The sequence below is a fragment of the Hyperolius riggenbachi genome, chromosome 4, assembly GCF_040937935.1.
Source record: "Hyperolius riggenbachi isolate aHypRig1 chromosome 4, aHypRig1.pri, whole genome shotgun sequence".
Taxonomy (NCBI): domain Eukaryota; kingdom Metazoa; phylum Chordata; class Amphibia; order Anura; family Hyperoliidae; genus Hyperolius; species Hyperolius riggenbachi.
This window is the reverse complement of record NC_090649.1, coordinates 400,916,163-400,938,342: the sequence shown is the minus strand read 5'-3', so window position 1 is coordinate 400,938,342 and position 22,180 is coordinate 400,916,163. Positions and strand designations below refer to the sequence as shown.

At 44.0% G+C, this 22,180-nt stretch overlaps 1 protein-coding gene across 2 annotated transcripts in view; it reads left to right on the top strand.

Moving 5' to 3' along the window:
- BUB1 (BUB1 mitotic checkpoint serine/threonine kinase) overlaps positions 1 to 22,180 on the top strand; it is a 59,151-nt gene that overhangs the window by 14,285 nt on the left and 22,686 nt on the right. For both annotated transcript variants that reach the window (XM_068232278.1, XM_068232276.1), the window contains exons 7-15: positions 2,449 to 2,516; positions 4,350 to 4,540; positions 9,985 to 10,124; positions 11,099 to 11,796; positions 13,523 to 13,572; positions 14,137 to 14,271; positions 17,210 to 17,320; positions 18,424 to 18,487; positions 20,129 to 20,201. In XM_068232278.1, coding sequence (XP_068088379.1) covers positions 2,449 to 2,516; positions 4,350 to 4,540; positions 9,985 to 10,124; positions 11,099 to 11,796; positions 13,523 to 13,572; positions 14,137 to 14,271; positions 17,210 to 17,320; positions 18,424 to 18,487; positions 20,129 to 20,201 — 1,530 coding nt within the window. The remainder of the gene's footprint in view (positions 1 to 2,448; positions 2,517 to 4,349; positions 4,541 to 9,984; positions 10,125 to 11,098; positions 11,797 to 13,522; positions 13,573 to 14,136; positions 14,272 to 17,209; positions 17,321 to 18,423; positions 18,488 to 20,128; positions 20,202 to 22,180) is intronic.

Sequence of the window (22,180 nt, the reverse complement as noted above, 5' to 3'; positions counted from 1 at the left end):
AGGTGCAATTCAATTAGTCTTTTTTAAAGCTGCATACATTTGAGTGCAACATTTGCATATTCCTGCATCACCTTAGAATTATTGCTCATTGACCAATCCTATTACCTAAACTACAGCTTCCATAGCTAGTAAAAAAACAAACGTCAGTCTCTCTCTTCATCCGCTCTCCAGATCTACACTGAGCAGAGTGAGTGGAGCCTAAGCTGGCTTTACCTTCCTAGAACATTCAGGTAGAGTGGAGTAAGAGAGCATCCCATCAGGCTTGGGGAGTTTATGGAGGAATTCTGGTCAATGCTTTTATGATTATAAAATGGCAATTGGATTTTTTTTCCTTGATCTAATTACCCTCTGTATTATAACCTTACCTGCACTGTATATAACCTTAAAGGACTACTGTAGGGGGGTAACGAGTTGAACTTACCTGGGGCCTCTAATGGTCTCCGGATGTCCTGTGCCAACGCAGCCACTCACTGATGCTCCGGCCCCACCTCCGGTTCACTTCCGGTATTTCTGACGTTAAATTTGGAAAAACACTCCGTCTGCGTGGCCACGCCCTTGCTCCCGCTGATGTCTGCAGGAGTGTATTGTGCAGGCCCAGTACGATCTGCGTAGTATGCTTTTGGTGACGTCAGTGGGAAAGAGGACACAGCTGCGCAGGTGCAGTGGTTTTCCGACCTTGAAGTCGGAAATTCCAAAAGGGAACCGGAGCATCGGTGAGTGGCTGCATGGGCACAGGACGTCTGCTGGAGACCATTAGAGGCCCTTGGTAAGTTTGTGGGTTTCCCCCCCTCCTCCTACAGTATTCCTTTAAGTGGTGATCTGAAGTTCTGTTTACTTTGAAGGAGAAGTGGATTGTCTACATCTACAGTTGCCTCTACTTTTTCTTGAGAAATGTATGTAACTGCTTGATTTTTTTGTAATTTATTTTTTTTTATTGCGGTTGTGTACCACTGCTTCAAGTAAACTGAGCTCCTGGTCCTCTGAAGTTAAAGGAATACTGTAGGGGGGTCGGGGAAAATGAGTTGAACTTACCCGGGGCTTCTAATGGCCCGCGCAGCCACTCACTGATGCTCCGGCCCCGCCTCCAGTTCACTTCTGGAATTTCTGACTTTAAAGTCAGAAAACCACTGCGCCTGCGTTGCCGTGTCCTCGATCCCGCTGATGTCATCAAGAGCGCACAGCGCAGGCCCAGTATGGTTTGTGTCTGCGCAGTACACTCCTGGTGACATCAGCGGGAGCGAGGACACGGCAACGCAGGCGCAGTGGTTTTCTGACTTTAAAGTCAGAAATTCCAGAAGTGAACTGGAGGCGGGGCCGGAGCATCAGTGAGTGGGTGCGCGGGCACAGGATGTCTGCGGGGGACCATTAGAAGCCCCGGGTATGTTCAGCTCATTTTCCCCTGACCCCCCCTACAGTATCCCTTTAAATGAGCCTCTCCCTAAGGGAGGTTTGTAAATAGTGTGGACTTTTGGGGGCAGCGAGCATTCACTTACATTTATATGTGGGCCTCCATCTTGGCTGTCCCTGTGCCACCGCTCAAATTACCCACGGTGATGTCATGTGGCCCCGGCCACCGCAATGCATGCCAGGGCACGTAGTTCATTAATGTGATTACATCTCCTGGCTGGGAGCCACCCAGGCCATGCGACATCACAGCGGGTACTTTGAGCTGTGGCACAGTGACAAACAAGATGGAGGCCTGCATAAAAATAGGGGCAATGCTCACTGCCCCCCAAAAGCCCACACCATTGACAAACCTCCCCAGCCAGTTCATTCGTGATGAAAATTGTATAAAATATGAAACTTAAAGTTCACATCCAGTTAAAACTATTTTGTTTTGGAGAGTTTCTGGAAAGGTCTAAAACGTTTGCAAGTTGTTACCGCTACCTGTGTCCCATTTTAGGAGAAGTTTCCATCACTAATGTGATATCTGGTGGCCACCAGAACTGAAGGTGAAAGACGACAATAAAAACTAGACAGGAATTCTAATGTATTCTAACCCATCTACTAAAGAGGAAACTGACTGTAGCCTCTGTTGAAGAGATTAATCTCCTCTAGACTATTGCATGAAGGGAAGACTTTTTTTTCCAAAAATTTCAAGACCAAAATAAATCATTATTTCATATGACTGTTCAGATCTAATGGTTAACTGCAGATGGAAGTTTCCTGCTATCTTTTGATGGCTGATAAAGATACCTTGAGCATCAAAAGCTGGCAAGAAATCTTGTAGTTAATCATTGAAAGGTATTCTCGATAGCAGCTCCTCTCTTTCTGAGCAGACATAAATTACTAGATCCGTTCTATGAACATCACCAGACTATACGTGGTTTGCGTCACAGGTTTGAAGGTTATAATACTTTATTCTCACTATCAGAACTAAAATGAAAGGTGTTTTTAAGGAACTTTATATTGCTAGTAATGCCTTTTTTTTTCTCCCCAATCTTTCAGAACTCTGCAGAAATACATACCCCAGTTGTGAAACCTGAAGGACCTGGCATCAAGGAGGAATCCAAGGTGTAAGTCTGCTTTCTTCATTCCTTCATTCTGATGGTATTCCCTCTCAAACCGCACTTCAGATAACTGTAGTGTAGAAAAATATCTTATTTTTTCCTCCAAGTGGACCTGAACTCTTGCACAGGACAGAAGGAAAACAGAGAAATGCACCCTGCATGTATTTAGAGAGTTTAACCTGTCTAATTCCCCCTCATCTGTATCTAACCACAAGTTGTAGGATCCCTCGGCTGTCAGCTGACTGCCATGGCAAAGAGGCTAATTTCAAAGTACAGGATGTTAAAGAGACTCTGTAACAAAAATGTCATCCTTTTTTTCTACTATCCTACAAGTTCCTAAACCTATTCTAATGTGCTCTGGCTTACTGCAGCACTTTCTACTATCACCGTCTCTGTAATAAATCGACTTATCTTTCCCCTGTCGCCCTGTGTCTGGAAGGTTTCCAACTCTTCAGTGTTGTTGTTCTGTTATGCACGCCCCCCTCCACACCCCCTCTATGCACACGCCCGTGTGTTATTTACATTAGGCAGCCTCTCTGCTCTCTTGTTAGTGAGAGAAGAGAGCTGCCATTTACAAGCTGGATAAATCCTCCTCTGTTAGGCTGTGAAAGGAGCTGGCTGCCTGGGCTGTCACATACTGAGGAATTAGACACCGGCAGAGCTGTCTGCAGGAAGAAACAATCAGCCTGTCACACTTCAGTGGATGATAGCTGCAGGGGAACAAGGTAAACACTCAAATGATCTCTTGAGATTCAAAAGGAAGGCTGTATACAGCCTGCTTGTGTATAGATTTGTGTATAGATGTATTTTCTATGTGTGGACATACTGTACATCAACCTACTTCCGGTTTTGGTTGCCATTTTGTTTGATTATCACCAAACTTTTAAAAACTGTTTTTGACTACTTTTTAATGCGGCGGGGAGCGGCGAAATTGTGACAGAGGGGAATAGATGTCCCCTAACGCACTGGTATGTTTACTTTTGTGGGGGTTTTTTTGTTTGTTTGTTTTGTTTTACTATACAGATTCTCTTTAACAATATCTCTGCTTACTTGAAAGCAGGAAGCAGACACACTGCAGATTCATTGCAGAATGTATCAGCTGCAACAAAAATGTTTTTCTTTAAAGGTTATTATGCTGTTGCTCATCTCTTAGAGCAGAGAGGAAGTTCTGAGTTCAGGTACGCTTTACTTCTTCACACATAGGAGGGTTGTTACCCAGCAGAGATTGATACTCAATACCTCAGGCGACAGTGTAAGGCCAAGTCTGTATAAATGTGTGGCTAACCTCCAGGCTAGTGATGTTTTCTGTGCTATGCGGGTTAGAGTAAGGGCCGATGGCCAGTGTGGCGAATGATGGAATGTGTGGGATGAGTGGAGAAGACAATGCTCTCAGCCAAGTTGATTCACTATTCTCACTGCTGGCCAAAGCGCTGAGGGGATCAGGGACCGCTGTACACACACTGGCAGAGATAGCTTAGCCCAGGCGCCTCAGCCAAGGACCATCTAGCGTGTGTGTATAAGACTTTACAGGGGAAACTTAGTGTTCCTTTGCTGACCAGACAGACAATGGAATGTCACATAAGATTCATGTGCTTGCTCCATATGGATGCCTTTTTCACCAAGCAGTGAATGATCAACATGAAGGCCATGGCACAGTAAACGATCTTCAATGGATATTACAGCTTAGCTTGCCTCCTGTACTACGGCTCCTTGTGCCAATGTAAAATTCCATGTATGAATTTGTAGAATAAAATATTTAAGTACCAAAACAATTGTTTATATGACTGCATGGCAATGTCTTTTTCGGACAGATAACATTATTTTGCATGCCTATTTTAGCCATAACTGGGTGACCATCTCCAAATCAGCTGTGGTGCCACAGCCAACTGCATCTTCTACAGAGATAAAGCAGGTTGCCATGTACTGTAAAGACAAAATGATCTGTGGGGATTCTGAGATGTCACTTGAGGAATTCCGAGCAAGGATCTACTGGAGGAAATGTGAACAGCGCCGCAAGATGCAGCAGCGAGGTAATCGTCACTGAAGTTCACCTTCTAGAGGGAATGTTCTAGCCAAAAACCATGCTTCTACTCTTTGGACATTGGTTGCAATTTAGAATCTCTCAGGTCTTTATTGCTGTCTTTGTCCTTGATGGGGTGCTGAATGTGAGCCATGGAGGTCACTGACGAGAGTAAGGAATGATCATGTTCTATGATACAAAAAAAAAAAAAAAAAATTGCTGTCAAAGTCCTTGTTGTAGAGCAGGGGTCTCAAACTCAATTTACCTGGGGGCCGCAGGAGGCAAAGTCAGGATGAGGCTGGGCCGCATAAGGGATTTCACAAAAAAAGTCCTAAAAAGTCATTATTAACAGTTTTAATTATTTCTTCTGAACATGAAGTGTCCTACCTTATAGTTCGCTTCAGTGCTCCCATTACAAGTAATCCGCCGTGTCCCCGCCGCAAAACAAGGGCTGCAGAGCCCCCAAATCGCCTGGGGGGCAATCCGCTGGCATTTCCTGGAAGGGGCAGAGCTTTCAGCTCTGCCCCTCCTGACGTCAATCGCGGCGGATCGCTGCCTCTGCCCGCCCCTCTCACTCTTCCTTCACAGAAAGGGGCGGGGAGAGGCGGCGATCGATGTCAGGAGGGGCCGAGCTACAGCTGGAAGCTCTGCCCCTCAGCGCAGTCGTGGATGTTTGCCCGGGGGATTTGGGGGCTCTGCAGCCCTCATTTAGCGGCCGGATGCGGCGGATTACTTGGGAGCACTGAAGCGAACTATAAGGTAAAATAGTTCGCTTCCGTGTCGATTTTGCTGGCGTGGGCCAGAAAAATATTGTACCGAGGGCCGCAAATGACCCGCGAGTTTGAGACCCCTGTTGTAGAGGCTTGCCCCCATCCTTGTACTCGGAATATGAGCTCAGTACAAGAAATAACTAAGGGAACTGAGCAATTTCTGAAAAAAAAAAAAAAAAAAATCTAATGAACCTACCCCAGAAGAGGTTGCTCATTGGGGGTAAAGCAGGAATTCACTTAAAGCTGTATAAAACCCTGACAAAATATTAAATATAAACATGTTTTCCTACTTTTTATATGCCATAAGGTTAGCATATTTGCTTTTGTGCATAAGCATTATTATTCATTTAGAAATTATACATTTCTAAAGTACACTTAGGCCACATACACACATCAGACCATAGTCTTTTGAAAATGAAAGATCACAGACCAATTTTACCCCCTTCCATGTAGTATGAGAGCCATACTCTACACAGTCTTTTCTATGGAGCTAAACTCCCCATCAGAAAAAAAATCTTTGCAAGATGCTGCACACAAAGATGCTGTACACATTCAACAGATCAGTATCTGCAAAAAGATCTGTTCCTGCCAAAGATCCATTCCTGCAAATTGCATTCATAGTCTATGAGATCTGCAGATCATACACACCTTGTTTAACGTACATTCATCTGCAGATCAGACAATCATCTGCAGATCTGAAAATCCATCCTGGTGGATCTGATCTGCAGATGTCTGTCAAACAACGTGTGTATGAGGATCTGCAGATCTCATAGACTATGAATGCATTTTGCAGGAACAGATCTTTTGCAGATACTGATCATTTGAATGTCTACAGCATCTTTGTGTGCAGCATCTTGCAAAGATTTCTGACTGATGGGGAGTTAAGCTCCATAGAATAGACTGTGTAGGTGTGGCTCTCATACTACATGGATGGGGGTAAAATTGGTCTGTGATCTTTTATTTTCCAAAGACTATGGTCTGATGTGTGTATGAGCCTTTATTTTACTCTGAGAGCTGACTTTGCATTTTATTTATAACTGCTTTATTCATCCTCTAACTTAATCAGAAAGCATTTATGCTTGTCTGACTTTGTTCAGGGAACCTGCAGTGTGAGAGAAGGCTTTGTTTATATTTATCACTTGATACAATTAAGCACAAGATAACATTATGTAAAGTTTCTGAAGCGTCCAGCTCTGCACAAGCTTCTAAAGCCTGTGTTAACCCTTTGAATGCAGACCTAGTAAAAAACAAAAATGCTGGTTGTATACAATATGCTGTAAATAATCTATTAGAGCAAAGTAGAAATGCTGGGTTTCATTCCGCTTTAAGGGGGGCTGCTCCAAAGCCCCCCGTCCCTGTCATAAGCATGTCTCAATTTTCCGTGCCGCAGGTTCGCGCAGTTTAGTCCTATGTCCCAAACAGCTGTGACGCATGCCAGGGGATGTAGTTCCCATTGATGTAGTTACATATCCTGGCCAGGAGATGTAACCACATCAATGAACTACATCTCCCAGGAAGTATTGCAGCATGGGCAGGGCTGAGGAGTCAGCAATTTTGCGTAGTCTCAATCGGTAGTTTCAATAAACTGAGGAGTCGGATTTTGTTTGTACCAAATCCGCAGTCCTGGTAAGAATTAGACTAAGGAGTCGAGGAGCAGGAGCAATTTTGGGTACCTGGAGTCGGTGTTTTATAAACTGAGTTGGTAGATTTTTGTATGGACTCCAAAGTTGAGGCATCCAAATAGACAAGGGGGGCTATGGAGCAGCCCTCCTAGGTAAGTAAATGTTTGCTGAACCCCCCCCCCCCCCCCCAAAAAAAAAAACACAGGAAAAAGTGATTGACTTGTGCATAAGCCCTCCTCCCCAGTATAGCCCCCTCCACATTAGCCAGGTGTGCCCCAAGGCCAGTGTATAAAGTAATTACACTGATCAGGATAAGTAATCAATAGTCTAGGGCACTCTGGTATTACAACAGCCAGTGCACATGGCTACTAATGACAGGCAACTTTTAAAGCACTAAACATATCCTCCCACCTCTTCGTGCTAATGTCCCAGCTGCAGCACATCAATCATTCTACCTCCTTTTTTTTTTTTTTTTTTTTCAGCTCCTCCTCCTATGCGTCCCCCTCTTTCATATACCCCCCTCCCCCCTTTCTGACTGCTGCTCTTCACATTCACTCACTGCAGGGCTGTGTGTAGAGAGCGAGTAGACACGTTGCCCATTGGACAGGAATTGGGAGGGCTGCCACATCTAGTGTTGGAAGTAGTACAGTCCCCTACACTGCCTTCTATTTTCCTGAATGTTGCCCAAAATATGAAAAAAGGTCCCACGTGGGAGAACACAGTGACTGAGCACCACAGCGGTACCCCTAGCCATGGCTACACCCGGGGCTGTGAGCACATGCAGCCTTAACCTCCTTGCCGGTCTAAAAAATCCGGCAAGGAGGCAGCGCCGCACATTTTTTTAATTTTTTTTTTTTTTAAATCATGTAGCGAGCCAAGGGCTCGCTACATGATAGCCGCTAAGCGGCGGCATCCCCCCACCCACTCCGATCGCCTTCGGCGATCAGAGTATGCAGGGAATCCCGTTGAGAACGGGATTTCCTGCAGGGCTTCCCCGGTCGCCATGGCGGCGGGGCGGGATGACGTCACGGACGTCGGGACGTCATAGGGAATCCCGATCCGCCCCTCAACGCTGCCTGGCACTGATTGGCCAGGCAGCGCAGGGCTCTGGGGCGGGGGGGAGCGACTCGGCGCGGCGGATTGCGGCGGATCGGCGGCGATCGGAAGTTACAAGCAGCTAGCAAAGTGCTAGCTGCTTGTAACAAAAAAAAAATTATGCAAATCGGCCCAGCGGGGCCTGAGATATCCTCCTGCGCAGGTTACCCCGAGCTGAGCTCGGGATAACCGGCAAGGAGGTTAATGGTAGGTACACCACTTTTTTTTTTTTTTTTTTTTTATGCTGTTCTTAACCTCCCTGGCGTTTTTAATTACCCGCGGGTGGTTTTTCTTCACCTAATTTTTTAATTTTTTTTTTTATCCTGTAGCTAGCCTAGTGCTAGCTACATGATGCCCCCTCCCTGCTCTCTCCCACCCTTCCGATCGCCGCCGACGATCAAACCCATCAGGAAATCCTGTTATGAATGAGATTTCGTGCAGGGCTTCCCCGTCGCCATAGCGACTAACGGAATGACATCAATGTCGTGACGTCAGTGGGAGTCCCGGTCCACCTCATAGCGCAGCCTGGTGGTGCTTGGCCAGGCTGCGCACGGGGTATGCGGGGGGGCTCTTTCGTGGCAGGTAGCGGTGGCGAGCGGGTAAGATGCAGCTAGCAAAGTGCTAGCTGCTTGTATAAAAATAAAAATTGTGAAAATCGGCCCACCAGGACCTGAGCAATCCAGCGCGGTGTTACTGGATGAGCTGAGCTTACTTACTTTGTTCTAAAGCTGAGTACACACGTACGATAACGATCGTTCAAAAACGAACGATAACGACAATCGGAACGATAATCGTGCGTTCAAAAAGTGTGAACGATCGTTTTTGTGAATGATAACGATCGTTATCGTTCAATCGGACCGATCCAACCCGGCGGCTTTTTTCGAAAGATAATCGTTCAATCGTTGCAGTGTGTACAAAGATCGTCCGATAACGCATGTTCTTATTGCCTGTCATAACGTCACTTCCGTTTGCGCACGCATTTTTTTATCGTTCGTCGTTCAGTACTTTATACTTATATCGTTCACGTGTGTACACAATCGTTCATTACGAACGATCTTTTCAGTCTAATTTGAATATCGTGTAAACGTCACGAATCGTTCGTAACGAACGATCTTTATCGGACGTGTATACGAACCTTAATCCCGTCCCAACACTTGCGTCGGCAACATGGGACAAACTAACAATGTGTAGGGGAGCATCATCTGCCTTTCTCGCAGCTAAAATATACTACTTCTCCCCCAGGCTACATAATCTGTCCCTGGAATAGAGCGGGAGCGCCTGTCTTGCTGACAGGTGAGGTCACTGTGGTTCTTGAGGAAGCCCCCCCCCCCCCCCCCCTCCCTCCCTCCTTTGTTGACAGTAAATATATTCAATAAGAAACGTTACTGTAAATAATGTAATGAATAAAACAGCTTTTTTTGTGTGTTCACTTGTGTAATTACTTTTTGCCAACTGTATTATTGTTGCCAAGTGTAATATCTTTCCTCTTTATGATTTACAGGGCAGGGCTACATAGCAATATATAGGTATAGGAAGTGTTTCTGATACTGAAACCAGGAAAATTATTGTAAAAATAACATAAATTTACCTTCTTCTATGTCACTACAGTGCCTCTTTAATTCATCATTTTAATTTATGTTGATTTAAAAAGGACCTAATGAGCCTTGCCCAAAGACTCCTTACTGGTTTATGTACTGGCTTGAGCTGGGATTCAAACCCCTCTCAAGGGCTCAAATCCTACATCGGGGGCCTTTTACCAGTAGACTATACAGCTAAACCATAATTCAAAACGTCATTCTGTGATCATTTTGTGTATGGCAATCATAATACTAGTTAACATGAAAATGCCCCTGATACCTTGGAGTTTTTAATACAACGGGGTGTTATGAGGTACTGCAGCCATTACATAACATTAGAAGCACATTTAATGTATTAGGTTGTGCAATAACGCTTGTTTCTATTAACAGAAGAAGAAGAGAAGAAATATTCGAAAGTGAAGGAAGAGGCTGCTCTCCAAGAACAGATGTTGAAGCAAAGGATGGAGCAGCTGAGCAGTCTCCTGAATGTCCAGGGCACAAACAAGCCTTCTCCAGAGCCCAACACAGCTGTAAGTGGGAATCCTGTCCTCCTATGGACCCCTTCACCGATCTCCTTTACGGCGCTGCTGCGCCGTATGATGTTTACATTTCGCCTGCGAGCCGCGATCGGAGGCTCGCAGGCAGTTCACGGAGACACCCTCCGTGATTGAACATGGAAAGGCCGCTTCCATGTAAAACCACTTAACACCTAGGTCCGCTGATCAACTGACCGTGGTCGTTAAGTGGTTAAAGTGTACCAGAAGTCAAAAATTGAATTCTAGTTATTTACCTTAGTAGAGGGAAGCCACGGAACTATCGTCCCGTGGCTTCTTTATGTTCAGTAACCCCACCGGTCCAGCGCTGGGACCCACAGAAAATATTCGACTAGTGGCCGGTCCGTGTACGAGTGCGGTCGCACTACGCTGGTGCAAGTACAACTTGCGCAGTAGTGTGGAGCTGCTTTTTCATCCATTTACAAGTGACTGCACATGGCTGTACATGCGTCTGTGTAATGCAACCGCGCTTGTACACAGACGGGAGCGCAGCTGCAAAGGGGAACAAGCAGCAGTGAGGTAGAGGTGAAATGGAAAAGCCTCTGGATCGTCCAGAGGCTTCACTCTACCTTGGTATGTATTGTACCTCTTCCATTCCGGGTAGATTTGTTTGAATCTGCTAGAAATCTATTTCCCCAAAATGTCTTCTCAATCGATTTTACCTAAAATAGATAGATTTTATCAGACAGGATAGAAGATTTTCATTAATCGGGGCCAGAAGTGGTGGTGGGTTGCTGGCCCATAGCATTGCAAATCTATTGAAAATAAATGTGCTGTGTGTGGGGTAGCAATTGATTCCACTCTGAATTAATTCTAATACGAGGGTAATTGCCACATTGTTTTTTTTTTTCTTTTTATGTTGTACCCATATAACAAATGTAATGAGAACTGGTTTGTTTCTTATACATTTTAATTCACAGCAAGTTCTTTTTGTTGTCTTTAATATTTAGCTAATGCCTACAAGTTCCACGGTGGTGGCACCAGTAGGATTGCATACAACAGCCCCGAATATGGACAGGCCAGATACAGTCTCAGTCACTGGCACCCCTGCGGAGGTGACCTTTCCTCCTGTGCTGCAACCCTCACCAGAAATGTCCATTGCACAGCACGACCCATCTCCTGCTCTTCATCAGTTACCTTCTCTGGAGGCGTCAGTCCATGCTAGCAGAGGACCAAGCATGTCCATTGCACAGCACAACCCATCTCCTGCTCTTCATCAGTTACCGTCTCTGGAGGCGTCAGTCCATGCTAGCAGAGGACCAAGCATGTCCATTGCACAGCACAACCCATCTCCTGCTCTTCATCAGTTACCTTCTCTGGAGGCGTCAGTCCATGCTAGCAGAGGACGAAGCATGTCCATAGCACAGCACAACCCATCCCCATCGCCTGCTCTTCATCAGTTACCTTCTCTGGAGATGTCAGTCCATGCCAGTGGAAGACCAAGCATGTCCATAGCACAGCACAACCCACCCCCTGCTCTTCATCAGTTATCTTCTCTGGAGGCGTCAGTCCATGCCAGGAGAGGAGCAGGCATGGGTGGGCTGCATCAGCATACAACACTGGTTACATCAGACGGTGGCATATCTGCTAAACCCACATCTATTCTGGATCGATCAGCACCCTTATTCTCTGATTTCCAAAAACCTATGTAAGTTCATCAACTTTTTTTTTTATTTTTTTTTTTTAATGGACACCATCATGATTTTTAATGGTGTAATTTTTTTTTTTAATCTTGCAATTGTATAAAATGTTTTGCGTTAATAGGACTAGATCGCAATTTTTCATTTCTTTATCTTGTATATTTTCATTTTAAACATATCAAATGAAAATGTTATGCTAATTTAGAGCTCCACCTAATGGTGCATCTATAATGCTTTGATGGGATTACAAGAGGTTTGGATATGAATGCTCCATAGAGAACAGTGTGGTCACATTTAAAGGACAACTGAAGCGAGAGGGTTATGGAGGCTGCCATTTTTATTTCCTTTTAAACAATACCAGTTGCCTGGCAGCCCTGCTGATCTATTTGGCTGCAGTAGTGTCTCAACACCAAAAATAAGCATGCAGCTAATGTTGTCAGATCTGACAATGTCAGAAAAACCTGAGGTGCTGCATGCTTGTTCAGGGTCTATGGCTAAAAGCATTAGGATCAGCAGGGCTGCCAGGCAACTGGTATTGCATAAGGGCTCGTTTCCACTATCGCGAATCCGCATGCGTCCAACGCATGCGGATTCGCACATGTAATGAAAGTGGATGGGCCTGTTTCCACTGTAGCGTTGTTGATGTGCGTTTTTTTTTAGCGGTGAAAAAACGCACAAAAGAGCTGCAGAATTCGCCTGCAAGTGGAATGCATGCGAATCGCCGCTAATGTATTTAATAGGAAATTCGCATGCTGTTTTGGAATGCGAATTTTCATGCGAATTCTCATGAAATCAATGGAAACGCACACCGGCATTGCCATGGTTAAATTCGCATACAACGTCATCGATGCGAATTTTCATGTGAATTCGCACGAAAATTTGCATGCACGCGCATGCAAAATTCTCATCCGCATGCGAATTTTGCCGCAGCCATTTCGCAACGCAATAGTGGAAACGAGCCCTTTAACCCCCCTGGCGGTATGAAAAATTCCGCCAGGGGGCAGCGCAGCAGTTTATTTTTTTTTTTTTAAATCATGTAGCGAGCCCAGGGCTCGCTACATGATAGCCGCTGCTCAGCTGCATCCCCCCAGCCCCGCCGATCGCCTCCGGCGATAGGCGATCAGGAAATCCCGTTCAAAGAACGGGATTTCCTGGAGGGCTTCCCCCGTCGCCATGGCGACTGGGCGGGATGACGTCGGGACGTCATTGGGAGTCCCGAACCACCCCTCGGCGCTGCCTGGCACTGATTGGCCAGGCAGCGCAGGGGGTCTGGGGGGGGGCGCGCGCCGCATCAGATAGCAGCGATCGGGCGGCAATCAGAGTGCTGGCGCAGCTAGCAAAGTGCTAGCTGCGTCCAGCAAAAAAAAAATTGTGAAAATCGGCCCAGCAGGGCCTGAGCGGCACCCTCCGGCGGCTTACCCCGTGTCCAGCACGGGGTTACCGCTAAGGAGGTTAAGGAAATAAATATAGCAGCCTCCCATATCCCTCTGGTTTCAGTTGTCCTTTCAGTTCCCAATCTGTGGAAGTTGCCTATGTGATTGAGATTTTCATGTACCAGCATTCTCTGCTCACAATGTTTACAGTTAGAGATGCAGATGGTACATCACAACCTGTGAAAGGCTTATTTTTAATATTTCGTGTTTTTTTTTTTTTTTAATTTGTATATTATAAACCACTGTATAATGCCACTATGCTATTGCCTTGCAAACTCTAGAAATGTTTTTTTTATCATAGGGTCCAGAACACCAGTGCCTATATAGTGAAACAATCCGGAACAAGGGAAGGTAATGTGTTTATCTGGTCTGCACCACCATAGTTCCCCTTTAAGGGCTACTCCACCCAGCATTGCACTTGGCACAGCTTACAGATCTTTCTATTTATTCTAAAGCAAAAAAAAAAACCCACAAACCTTTCAACTTGGTGCTTCTTCTGCATCCGGCCAGCTCTATTCCTTCTATTGCCTGCTAACTGCAGAAGATTGCTCCATCCAAGCATTCAAGATTGATGAACCAGTGCAGCTGCCTATTGGAGGTTGGGATAATCATGTGACGCCTGCCCTTTGGCTGAAGCCATATGATTTCTTCCCCTTGGCTGTACATAAAAAGGATCTGCTGGCGGGCCCATAGGCCAGCAGAAACCCTAGTATCATTTATTAATTGCCAGTCATTTTTAATAATGCCCGTTTGCACCAGTATGTGGCGATACAGAGAACTTGTAATATTGCGCAACTGACATTTTCTAAGTATGAACAAGCCTTAAAATGCACAGAGGTAATTTTTAACATTTTTTAATAAAGAAAAAATGTTTTGTAATTTAATGTATGACTGTGTTCTTGGTTTTCTTTGCAGTTAGTACAGCAGCGAACTCATCTGGTTGCTTAGCAAATACCTCTCATGTTACTCCCAATACATCACTGGGATATGTGCAGGCAACACCATCTAAAGTCCTTCCGTCGCCCACTGTGAACACCAAGGAAGCACTGGGTAAAGATTGTGTGCTGAGGCTGGGGAATGGTTTTGGTCTGTTTCAACTGAACATAAAAAGAAATAAAAAAAAGTTGTTATATTAGATGTTCTTTATTGATGTTTTGACGTTTCCTAAGACTATCCATTACAGTACGTACATACTCTTCATAATGGTGATTGAAGCAGCCAGATCCGCTTGTTTTTGCTGGGAAAAAATGTTTATCCAGAGCAGGCTTTCTCAAAAAGAGTTCCCTGGAACCCCCAGTGTAGACAAATGTGTCAGCATACCGATGTAGCAATTTTTCACGCTCTTTTATTGAGCCATGCATTCCCACAAAGTAAAAACCGACAATTGTTTCAGGGGCCACACAGGGTCCCCCTTCTTCAAGGCGTGTGGTTACAAGTTACATCCTTTAAACTCTGGAAACCCCAGTGTTCCTGGAGTACCCTGCAGGGCTGTGGAGTTAGTACAAAAATCCTCCGACTCCTCTAATTTGCATATTACAATCTTGTAGATTGAAAGTATGTAACATGAAATTCGTCTCTTAACTGCGAATGCTCAGGAATTTTAAAAGACAACTGAAGTGAGGATATGTAGACTGCCATATTTATTCACTTTAGTCATAGACTAAAACTAGTCCTCGGTAAGAGTACTTGTAAAAGGTACAGACCGGAACAAAGAACATCGATGAGGCCCTAGGCAATGTAACTGTGGGTACATGTAAGAGTGATGTGCAGGGGAATGAGGAGATTCTTCCTCTATTACACATTCTTCATGCACAATCTGAACCAGGTTTATGGGTGATAGACAACACCTCTGTGTTCAATGTGCGCAACATTCTCAGTGGATTCCCTGCAGCTCTGTGGGGAGTGCATATGTAGAGTATAGTACTACTGTGTAACAAAGTAAACCTGAGACAGATGAAATTAAAGTTTTATACATACTTGGGGCTTCCTCCAGCCCCCTTCTGGCTAATCAGTTCATCGCTGTCCTCCTTGCCACCTGGATCTTCTGCTATGAGTCTAGGTACTTGAGCCAGTCTGGCGTAGTGCGCATGCACACACTCCGCCGCCAGGAGCACTATTGCGCATGTGCAGAATGCTCCTGGCTGTAGGAGCCGCACGTGGCCAGACTGCGCTGACTGGCTGAATTACGGGGACTCATAGCAGAAGATCCAGGTGGTGGAGGACAGCGAGGGACTGCTTGGCCTGAAGGCGGCTGGAGGAAGCCTCATGTATGTATAAAACTTTTCTTTGCATCAGTCTCAGGTACCCTTTCATTTGTAGTTGCCAAACCAAATTTTAACATATCAAATTATTTGATTTCATGAGCAGAGTGCATACACTTGCATAAATCAGCATCAACGCAGAATTATTTCCATCTCATTGACCATCTCGTGACACGGCTACACATCAGGCTTTATTCTTACAGCATAGATGTTGTTCAGTATATATAAGAGATTCCTGTGTACACATCATATATACTGTACAGTCACAATCCGATACAGTATGTATATCCTATTTTATTGAACCAGCACAACTAACTAATTTTGATTGGTTTATTTCATTTTTGTGAACGAAGCACAGCTATTACTGTATATATAAATTATTTATGATGACTATTATCTGAGAAATAGAACATTTTATCATATTTTCTATTTTAATTACAGTTTAAATTCATTAGGAGTCGGTGCATTTTTTTTTCCCGACTCCAGGCACCCAAAATTGCTCCGACTCGATGATTTCGACTCAGACTCCACAGCCCTGGTACCCTGCAGGGGTTCCTTGGCTCCCCCCCCCCCCCCCCCCCCATCGTGGGGGAAGTATAATAGAGCACATTATAATAGTGGGTACTACAAAAAGAAGCACTAAATTGGGGGTCAGAATGATAATGAGCACGTTGATAAAAAAGCACTAGGATAAGGAGACAGTATGCGTGGCGGTGTAATAGGGTGCAGTAAAATAAACAGCCTCCCCTACTTTTAGACCACGCCTTCTGCAAAATAAATGCAGGGGTTCCTCAAGATCCAAAAATTATTTGCAGGGGTTCCTTGAGATCCCAAAAATATTAGCAAGGGTTGCTCTGAGGTAAAAAGTTGAGAGAGGCTGATCCTGAGTCAGTGGAGCTGTGCAAAGAAAACTGGAGCAGGTGCCCAAATCCAGGATTCTGATTGGTCACCCAGTACTGCTCCATTTCTGCATTTGTTTTGCAACAGATTTGCTCCAATTCTCCTCGCTCTGTTTTTGATCTGATTTCATTGTGCAATATTACACTCTCAGAATTACAGCTACTCACTCCTTATTCGACAATTGTCAATATGTAAGGAAAAGAAGTTGTTTGTGTTTGTTTGTTTGTTTGTTTTTTTGTAACTAGAAGCTGTTGAGAGTGACTGATTTATTGATCTCTGCACATCTGATAGATTATCTTCTGATCAGTTTTTGAATGGAAAGAGTGACTGGACATGACAGTCATTTTTTTACTTGATGGGAGGAGAATTGGGGAATTTATGACCACATAGCTGGACAAGCAATACAACACTATAGGTGGCTGCTGTTTGATTTGCTATCAAATATCTGCTTAAATGCAGTTTAGTTTAGAAAGTTGCTTTACCACTACGTCATAGATGTCAAAGTATGGGGAGATCAACTGCTTACTAAATTGGATCATTATTAGCCTGTGTGGCTAGAATAACTTTACTCTTGAAACATAAGTAATCGTGTGTCTTGTTCATCTTGTAGTGTTTCTGTAGCCAGCCCCTCCACCATAACTTCCATTGTATACAATGTAGAGATGTTTTTTTCATTCTGTATGCATGCAGAGGAGGTGGACTGCTTCCACACTGACAAAAGCCTCAATATATATTTAGTGGCATTGCAACCTTGCAATAAGTATATAGTAACACAACAAAGTGTGGGTGGAGATGACATTTGATACATTTTTTTTCCCCCCTTGCAGGTTTTATAATGGACGTATTCCAGACTTCTGCATTGGCCAATCATGATGACGATGGCAACGACTTTGAAAACACTGATTCCAATAAACTTGAAGTGCTTTGTCAAAATGATAGTAAGTTATTTCTTAGAGGAGAAAGTTATTTCCCAGTGCAGAGCGAAGGTACTGGTCCTTTTTTAAAAGGCATCTTTAAGGAGGTCTGATACAAGACACAAAAAATAAAACCCTGAGAAGTAATCCCACTGGTCAGATCATAGGATCAGTGGGGAGCTCTGGCAGCAGATTCAAGGATGCTTTTTGCTGGGGTTCCTTATGCTCTTCTTTTGCGGCTGAAATAGAATGCCAGGCTTCCTGCAGGTGACAACACTGATCGGTGGGGTTCTGTCTTGCTTTAGGAGCCTACAACACTACGTTGAAGACAGATTTACGTTCCACATCTTGCTTGGCCATCATCCAGCATCTCGCTCAAACTCCTTGAATTGCTGAAGGAAATGTGTTGCAATATCAGTTGCCTGGTATCCTGCAGATCTTTCATAAATCCGTAATGTCTGAATCACCCACCTGTAACAATGTGGCAAATGCAGTCAAACTTAACGCAAAAACATCTAATCAGCATTTGGGGTCTATGACAAAAAATATTGGGGGCAAAGGATCAGCAGGGCAGCCAGGCAATGTGCATTGATTAAAGTGGACCCAAATAAAAATACAAGATTTCAGAAATAAAATCTATTTTCTAAATTATAATAATAAATAGCCTTTTTTTCGGCTGCAAGATGACAATTATAAAATATTTTACATTTATTGAAATAACCCCTCCCTTCCTTTCATATTACGGGGACAGAATCCGGTAAACTGGTTTAGTAGATGGTCTCCAGCAAAGGAGGAATTGCTAATGGCTGCCACCTGTATAATCCTAGTAATGAAAAGAGAAGGGTGAAAAGCATGCACTGAAATGCTCATAGGCTTGAAGGAGTGTTTATTTATCTTTGTATGTGTCAGAGTGGTGCAACTAAATATTCTGAATTAAAAAAAAATGTTTGGTTTGGGTCCTCTTTAATAGGAAATATGGCAGCCTCCATATCCCTCTCACTTCAGTTATCCTGTAACAGTCTCCCCGAGACTAACCTCACACAGACATGTGCAATTGAATCACATCTGGATAACTCACTGTAATTTTCCTGAGTCTTTAGTAATTTACTTTTTTCTTCCTTTTACAGATAATGCCCCGGCATTGACATCTGCCTTCACAATCTTTGAAGATAATACAGCAAAGCTTCATGGGTACATTGTGTTTCTTTTCTCTGCAGATTAAGCCTGGATTTGTTTACAACATCATAAACAGCCATTTCAAGCAAATCTGACGTGAAAAACGTTCGAGATAATGAATTGTATGGGTGGTATGGATAATACATACTGTAGAACATTAGTAGCAAAGAGTCTCCTATTTTTATTTTCAGGTATATAGCTTTATTGATAGCATCAGTCACAGTTGCATTTTAGAATCCACACTGTGTTTTAAGCTGTAAAACAAAGCAAAAGTGATGACTTTGAACTTTCTTGCAGTAAAACATTATCTCAAGCTGTCTCTCACTGTTTCTTGGCTGTCTAAGCTCTTCAGAAAACCGAACAGTTAGACCAAGTTGGTCAATAGTTTAGAGGAGCTCTTTTGCATAGATGACTCAAGTTTCTTAACTGGTACTGGAAAACAATTTCAGACTTTTCTTTCCTACTTTGTTCTATCTTTTATCCGTACTATACATACAATTCATTATCTTATGATTATTTTTTGCTTCCCGTTTGCTTTGAGCTCCATACAAATGATCAATAATTCATTGTAAAATAAACGACGCACCGACTGTTGTCAATGAACAAACTGTCGGAACACATTCAACTCCAACTGTCCGACTGTCTACGAATCATTAGCGGACATTCTAATATTAAGATCCAGAAATTTGTAACCAGCCATACGCGAGTTTCAATAGATTGATCGTTTATCAGTCATTTTAAATGACTAACACTGATTATTGGTCGAACTAATACGCCAGCACTGATCTATCTACATGGACCATAACTGCGGTCTCTTACCATTGTTGGCAAAAAAAAAATAAAAAAAAAATCAGCCAACCCACCCATCGTTCGTTATTTTACTTGGGTGACGGTGGTCTAGTGCGTGTACAAAGTTTTTACAGTGCGATTGACATACTCTATCCAGCCAGACATTTTATTAAACACAGAGGTTTTGTCATTTTGAGTTGATAATGTTCAGAATGCTGAGCAGCATCAGTGAGGAATAGCTCTGTGTACAGCTTGTGATGTGTGAAACAGTTTGGGCTTGTCATGATATCCACGCATATGAAGTATCGTTTAGGCAGCATTGACACAAACTCTTCCAGTTTTGGTTTAAGTGAGCAAAGGTGAAAAACTGATGCTTTTATTTTTGTCATTGTCCCTACAAAGAAGATGCCTCCTTCTTTCTTGCCTAGTTAAGTGGGAGCTGCATCACTTGAAAGTAAAGGGACAAATCTTCCACTGGGCAAAGAAAGCAAAAAGACACTTTGTAGAATTATGGGCAAAGCTTAGATCTTCTGTCATTGCTGCGTTCCTCTTCAGGAGATTTCTCCTCTGTTCCTGTCCCAAAAATGAGGGTTATCTTGAAGGGAGGGTGACAGGCATGTAAACCTGATACCGGCTTCTCAACTGAAATAAGTTTTTAACAGTCCAACTTGTAGATCTATCTTTATTTTATTTATTTTTTGGGGGGGGGAGGGGGGGAGGAACGGCATTATTTTTATTTCAAAGCTTTGGTATTTGCCAGTCAGTCAGTATGCAGAGATGTCCCTGCACGTTGTATTGTTCTTCTTTGTATTGCACAGTCCTATAGTATGCTTTGTGGTCTGACACTGTTTTTGATCCCCTTAACAGGCCTGCTAAAGTCAAACCAGTGGAGGTGAAGAACTTTGGAGAGCGATCTGCACTAAGGCCCTCCCTCAAATATGTAAGTTTAAAATACCCGTAAAATATTCTGATCGACGCAGTCATTTTTCCCTTGATAATGTTTGTTCTATTTACCATCTTTAGTCTGCATCAGGCAGTGATGCCTTCCTATTGATTCCCCCTAACATGAAAATAGTTGTATCTTCCTGTACATGAAATATCACACTTTGTTCCAGTAAATTGACACAATTAATATGAAATTAATATGAAAAATGAGACCAAAAGGGATAGAATTGTACAGGGGTATATGGAGGATGCAAAGAACATATGTGATACCTAAATCTGAAAATCAAATGAAAATGCTATGTTAAAAGGTACCTGAGGTGAGAAACATATGGAGGCTGCCATATTTATTTCCTTTTAAATAATACCAGTTGCCTGGCATCCTGCTGATCTTTCTGGTCTGCGTCTGAATTGCACACCTAAAACAAGAGAGCAGCTAAACTATTTTCACAGATTTTTGTCAGAACATCTGATCTGCATGCTCGTTCAGTGTTTATGGCTTAAAGTATTAGAGGTCGAGGATCAGCACAATGTGCATAGTTTTAAAAGGAAATAAATGTGGCAGCCTCCATATGTCTCTCACCTTTGGTTCCTTTTAAGCACAATACTGTTTGTAAAAATTCTGTCTTCCCATGAGCTAAGAACAAGTACGAATGCATATATACAAACTAATGTCATAAATATACTTACTGTATCTGGATTTCCTATGTGAGTTGTGCTCATAAGTCTGTGAGTTTACATGAGGGTATACATTATACATATTACTGGTATGTCGTATCATGTTATATGGAGATAAGAACTGGACAACAGATTGATAGTCTTCCCTTAACCTCCTTGCCAGTCTAATTCCCGCCTGCAAGGAGGCAGCGCAGCACTTTTTTTTTTTTTTTTTCAAATCATGTAGCGAGCCCAGGGCTTGCTACATGATAGCCGCTGCGTGGCGGAATCCCCCCACCCACTCCGGCGATCAGAGTAAGCAGGAAATCCTGTTCAGAAAGGTATTTCCTGCAGGGCTTCCCCGGTCGCCATGGCGACGGGGCGGGATGACGTCATGGATGTCGGGACGTCATAGGGAATCCCGATCCACCCCTCCACTGATTGGCCAGGCTGCACAGGGGTCTTGGGGGGGGGGGGGTAGCGGCAAAGTGCTAGCTGCGTGTAGGAAGAAAAAATTATGCAAATCGGCCCAGCGGGGCCTGAGAAATCCCCGAGCTGAGCTCAGGATAACTGGCAAGGAGGTTAAAGAGAACCCGAGGTGGGGTTCTGATGATGCTAGCTGCACACAGATGCTGGGTCTGCCTATACAGCCCAGCCTCTGTTGCTATCCCAATCCCCCCTAAGGCCCCCCCCCCCCCCCCCCTGCGCTCTATTCCCCCATAAATCGCAGCCGCACTGTCGACACGCAGCGTGTCGCATTGGGCCGTGTTTACCTCTATAGTGTGCTGCTCCCTCTGCCTCCTGCATAGCTCCGGTCCCCGCCCGCGTCCCTTCCTTCCCCGCTGATTGGAGGGAAGGGATGTGGGCGGGACTGGAGCTATGCAGGAGGCGGAGGGAGCAGCAGACTGACACTACAGAGGTAAACTCAGCCTGCACTGCGCGGCTGTGATTTATGGGGGATAGCAGAGCACACGGGGAAGTTAAGGGGGATCTGGATAGCAACAGAGAATCGGAATCAAATTTATTTCGCCAAGTGCGGCGGTTGCCAAACTCAGAATTGTTTGTGGTACACATCGGCATTGTGCATAGTGAAAGAGAGCATAAACCATAGTAGTGCAATACACATACAAACATTGACATGGGCATTGAAACAAAAGTAATGCAATACACGTGCATACATAGGCATTGGAACATAGTGGTGCAGGTGCTCGTGCACTGAAGAACTAGATGGTTAATTAGTCCAGCTAGATATTTAATTAGTCCAAGGAGCGGATATACATGGAATTAAGAACAGCCGCCCAGTAGGAGCAAACGGGCTAT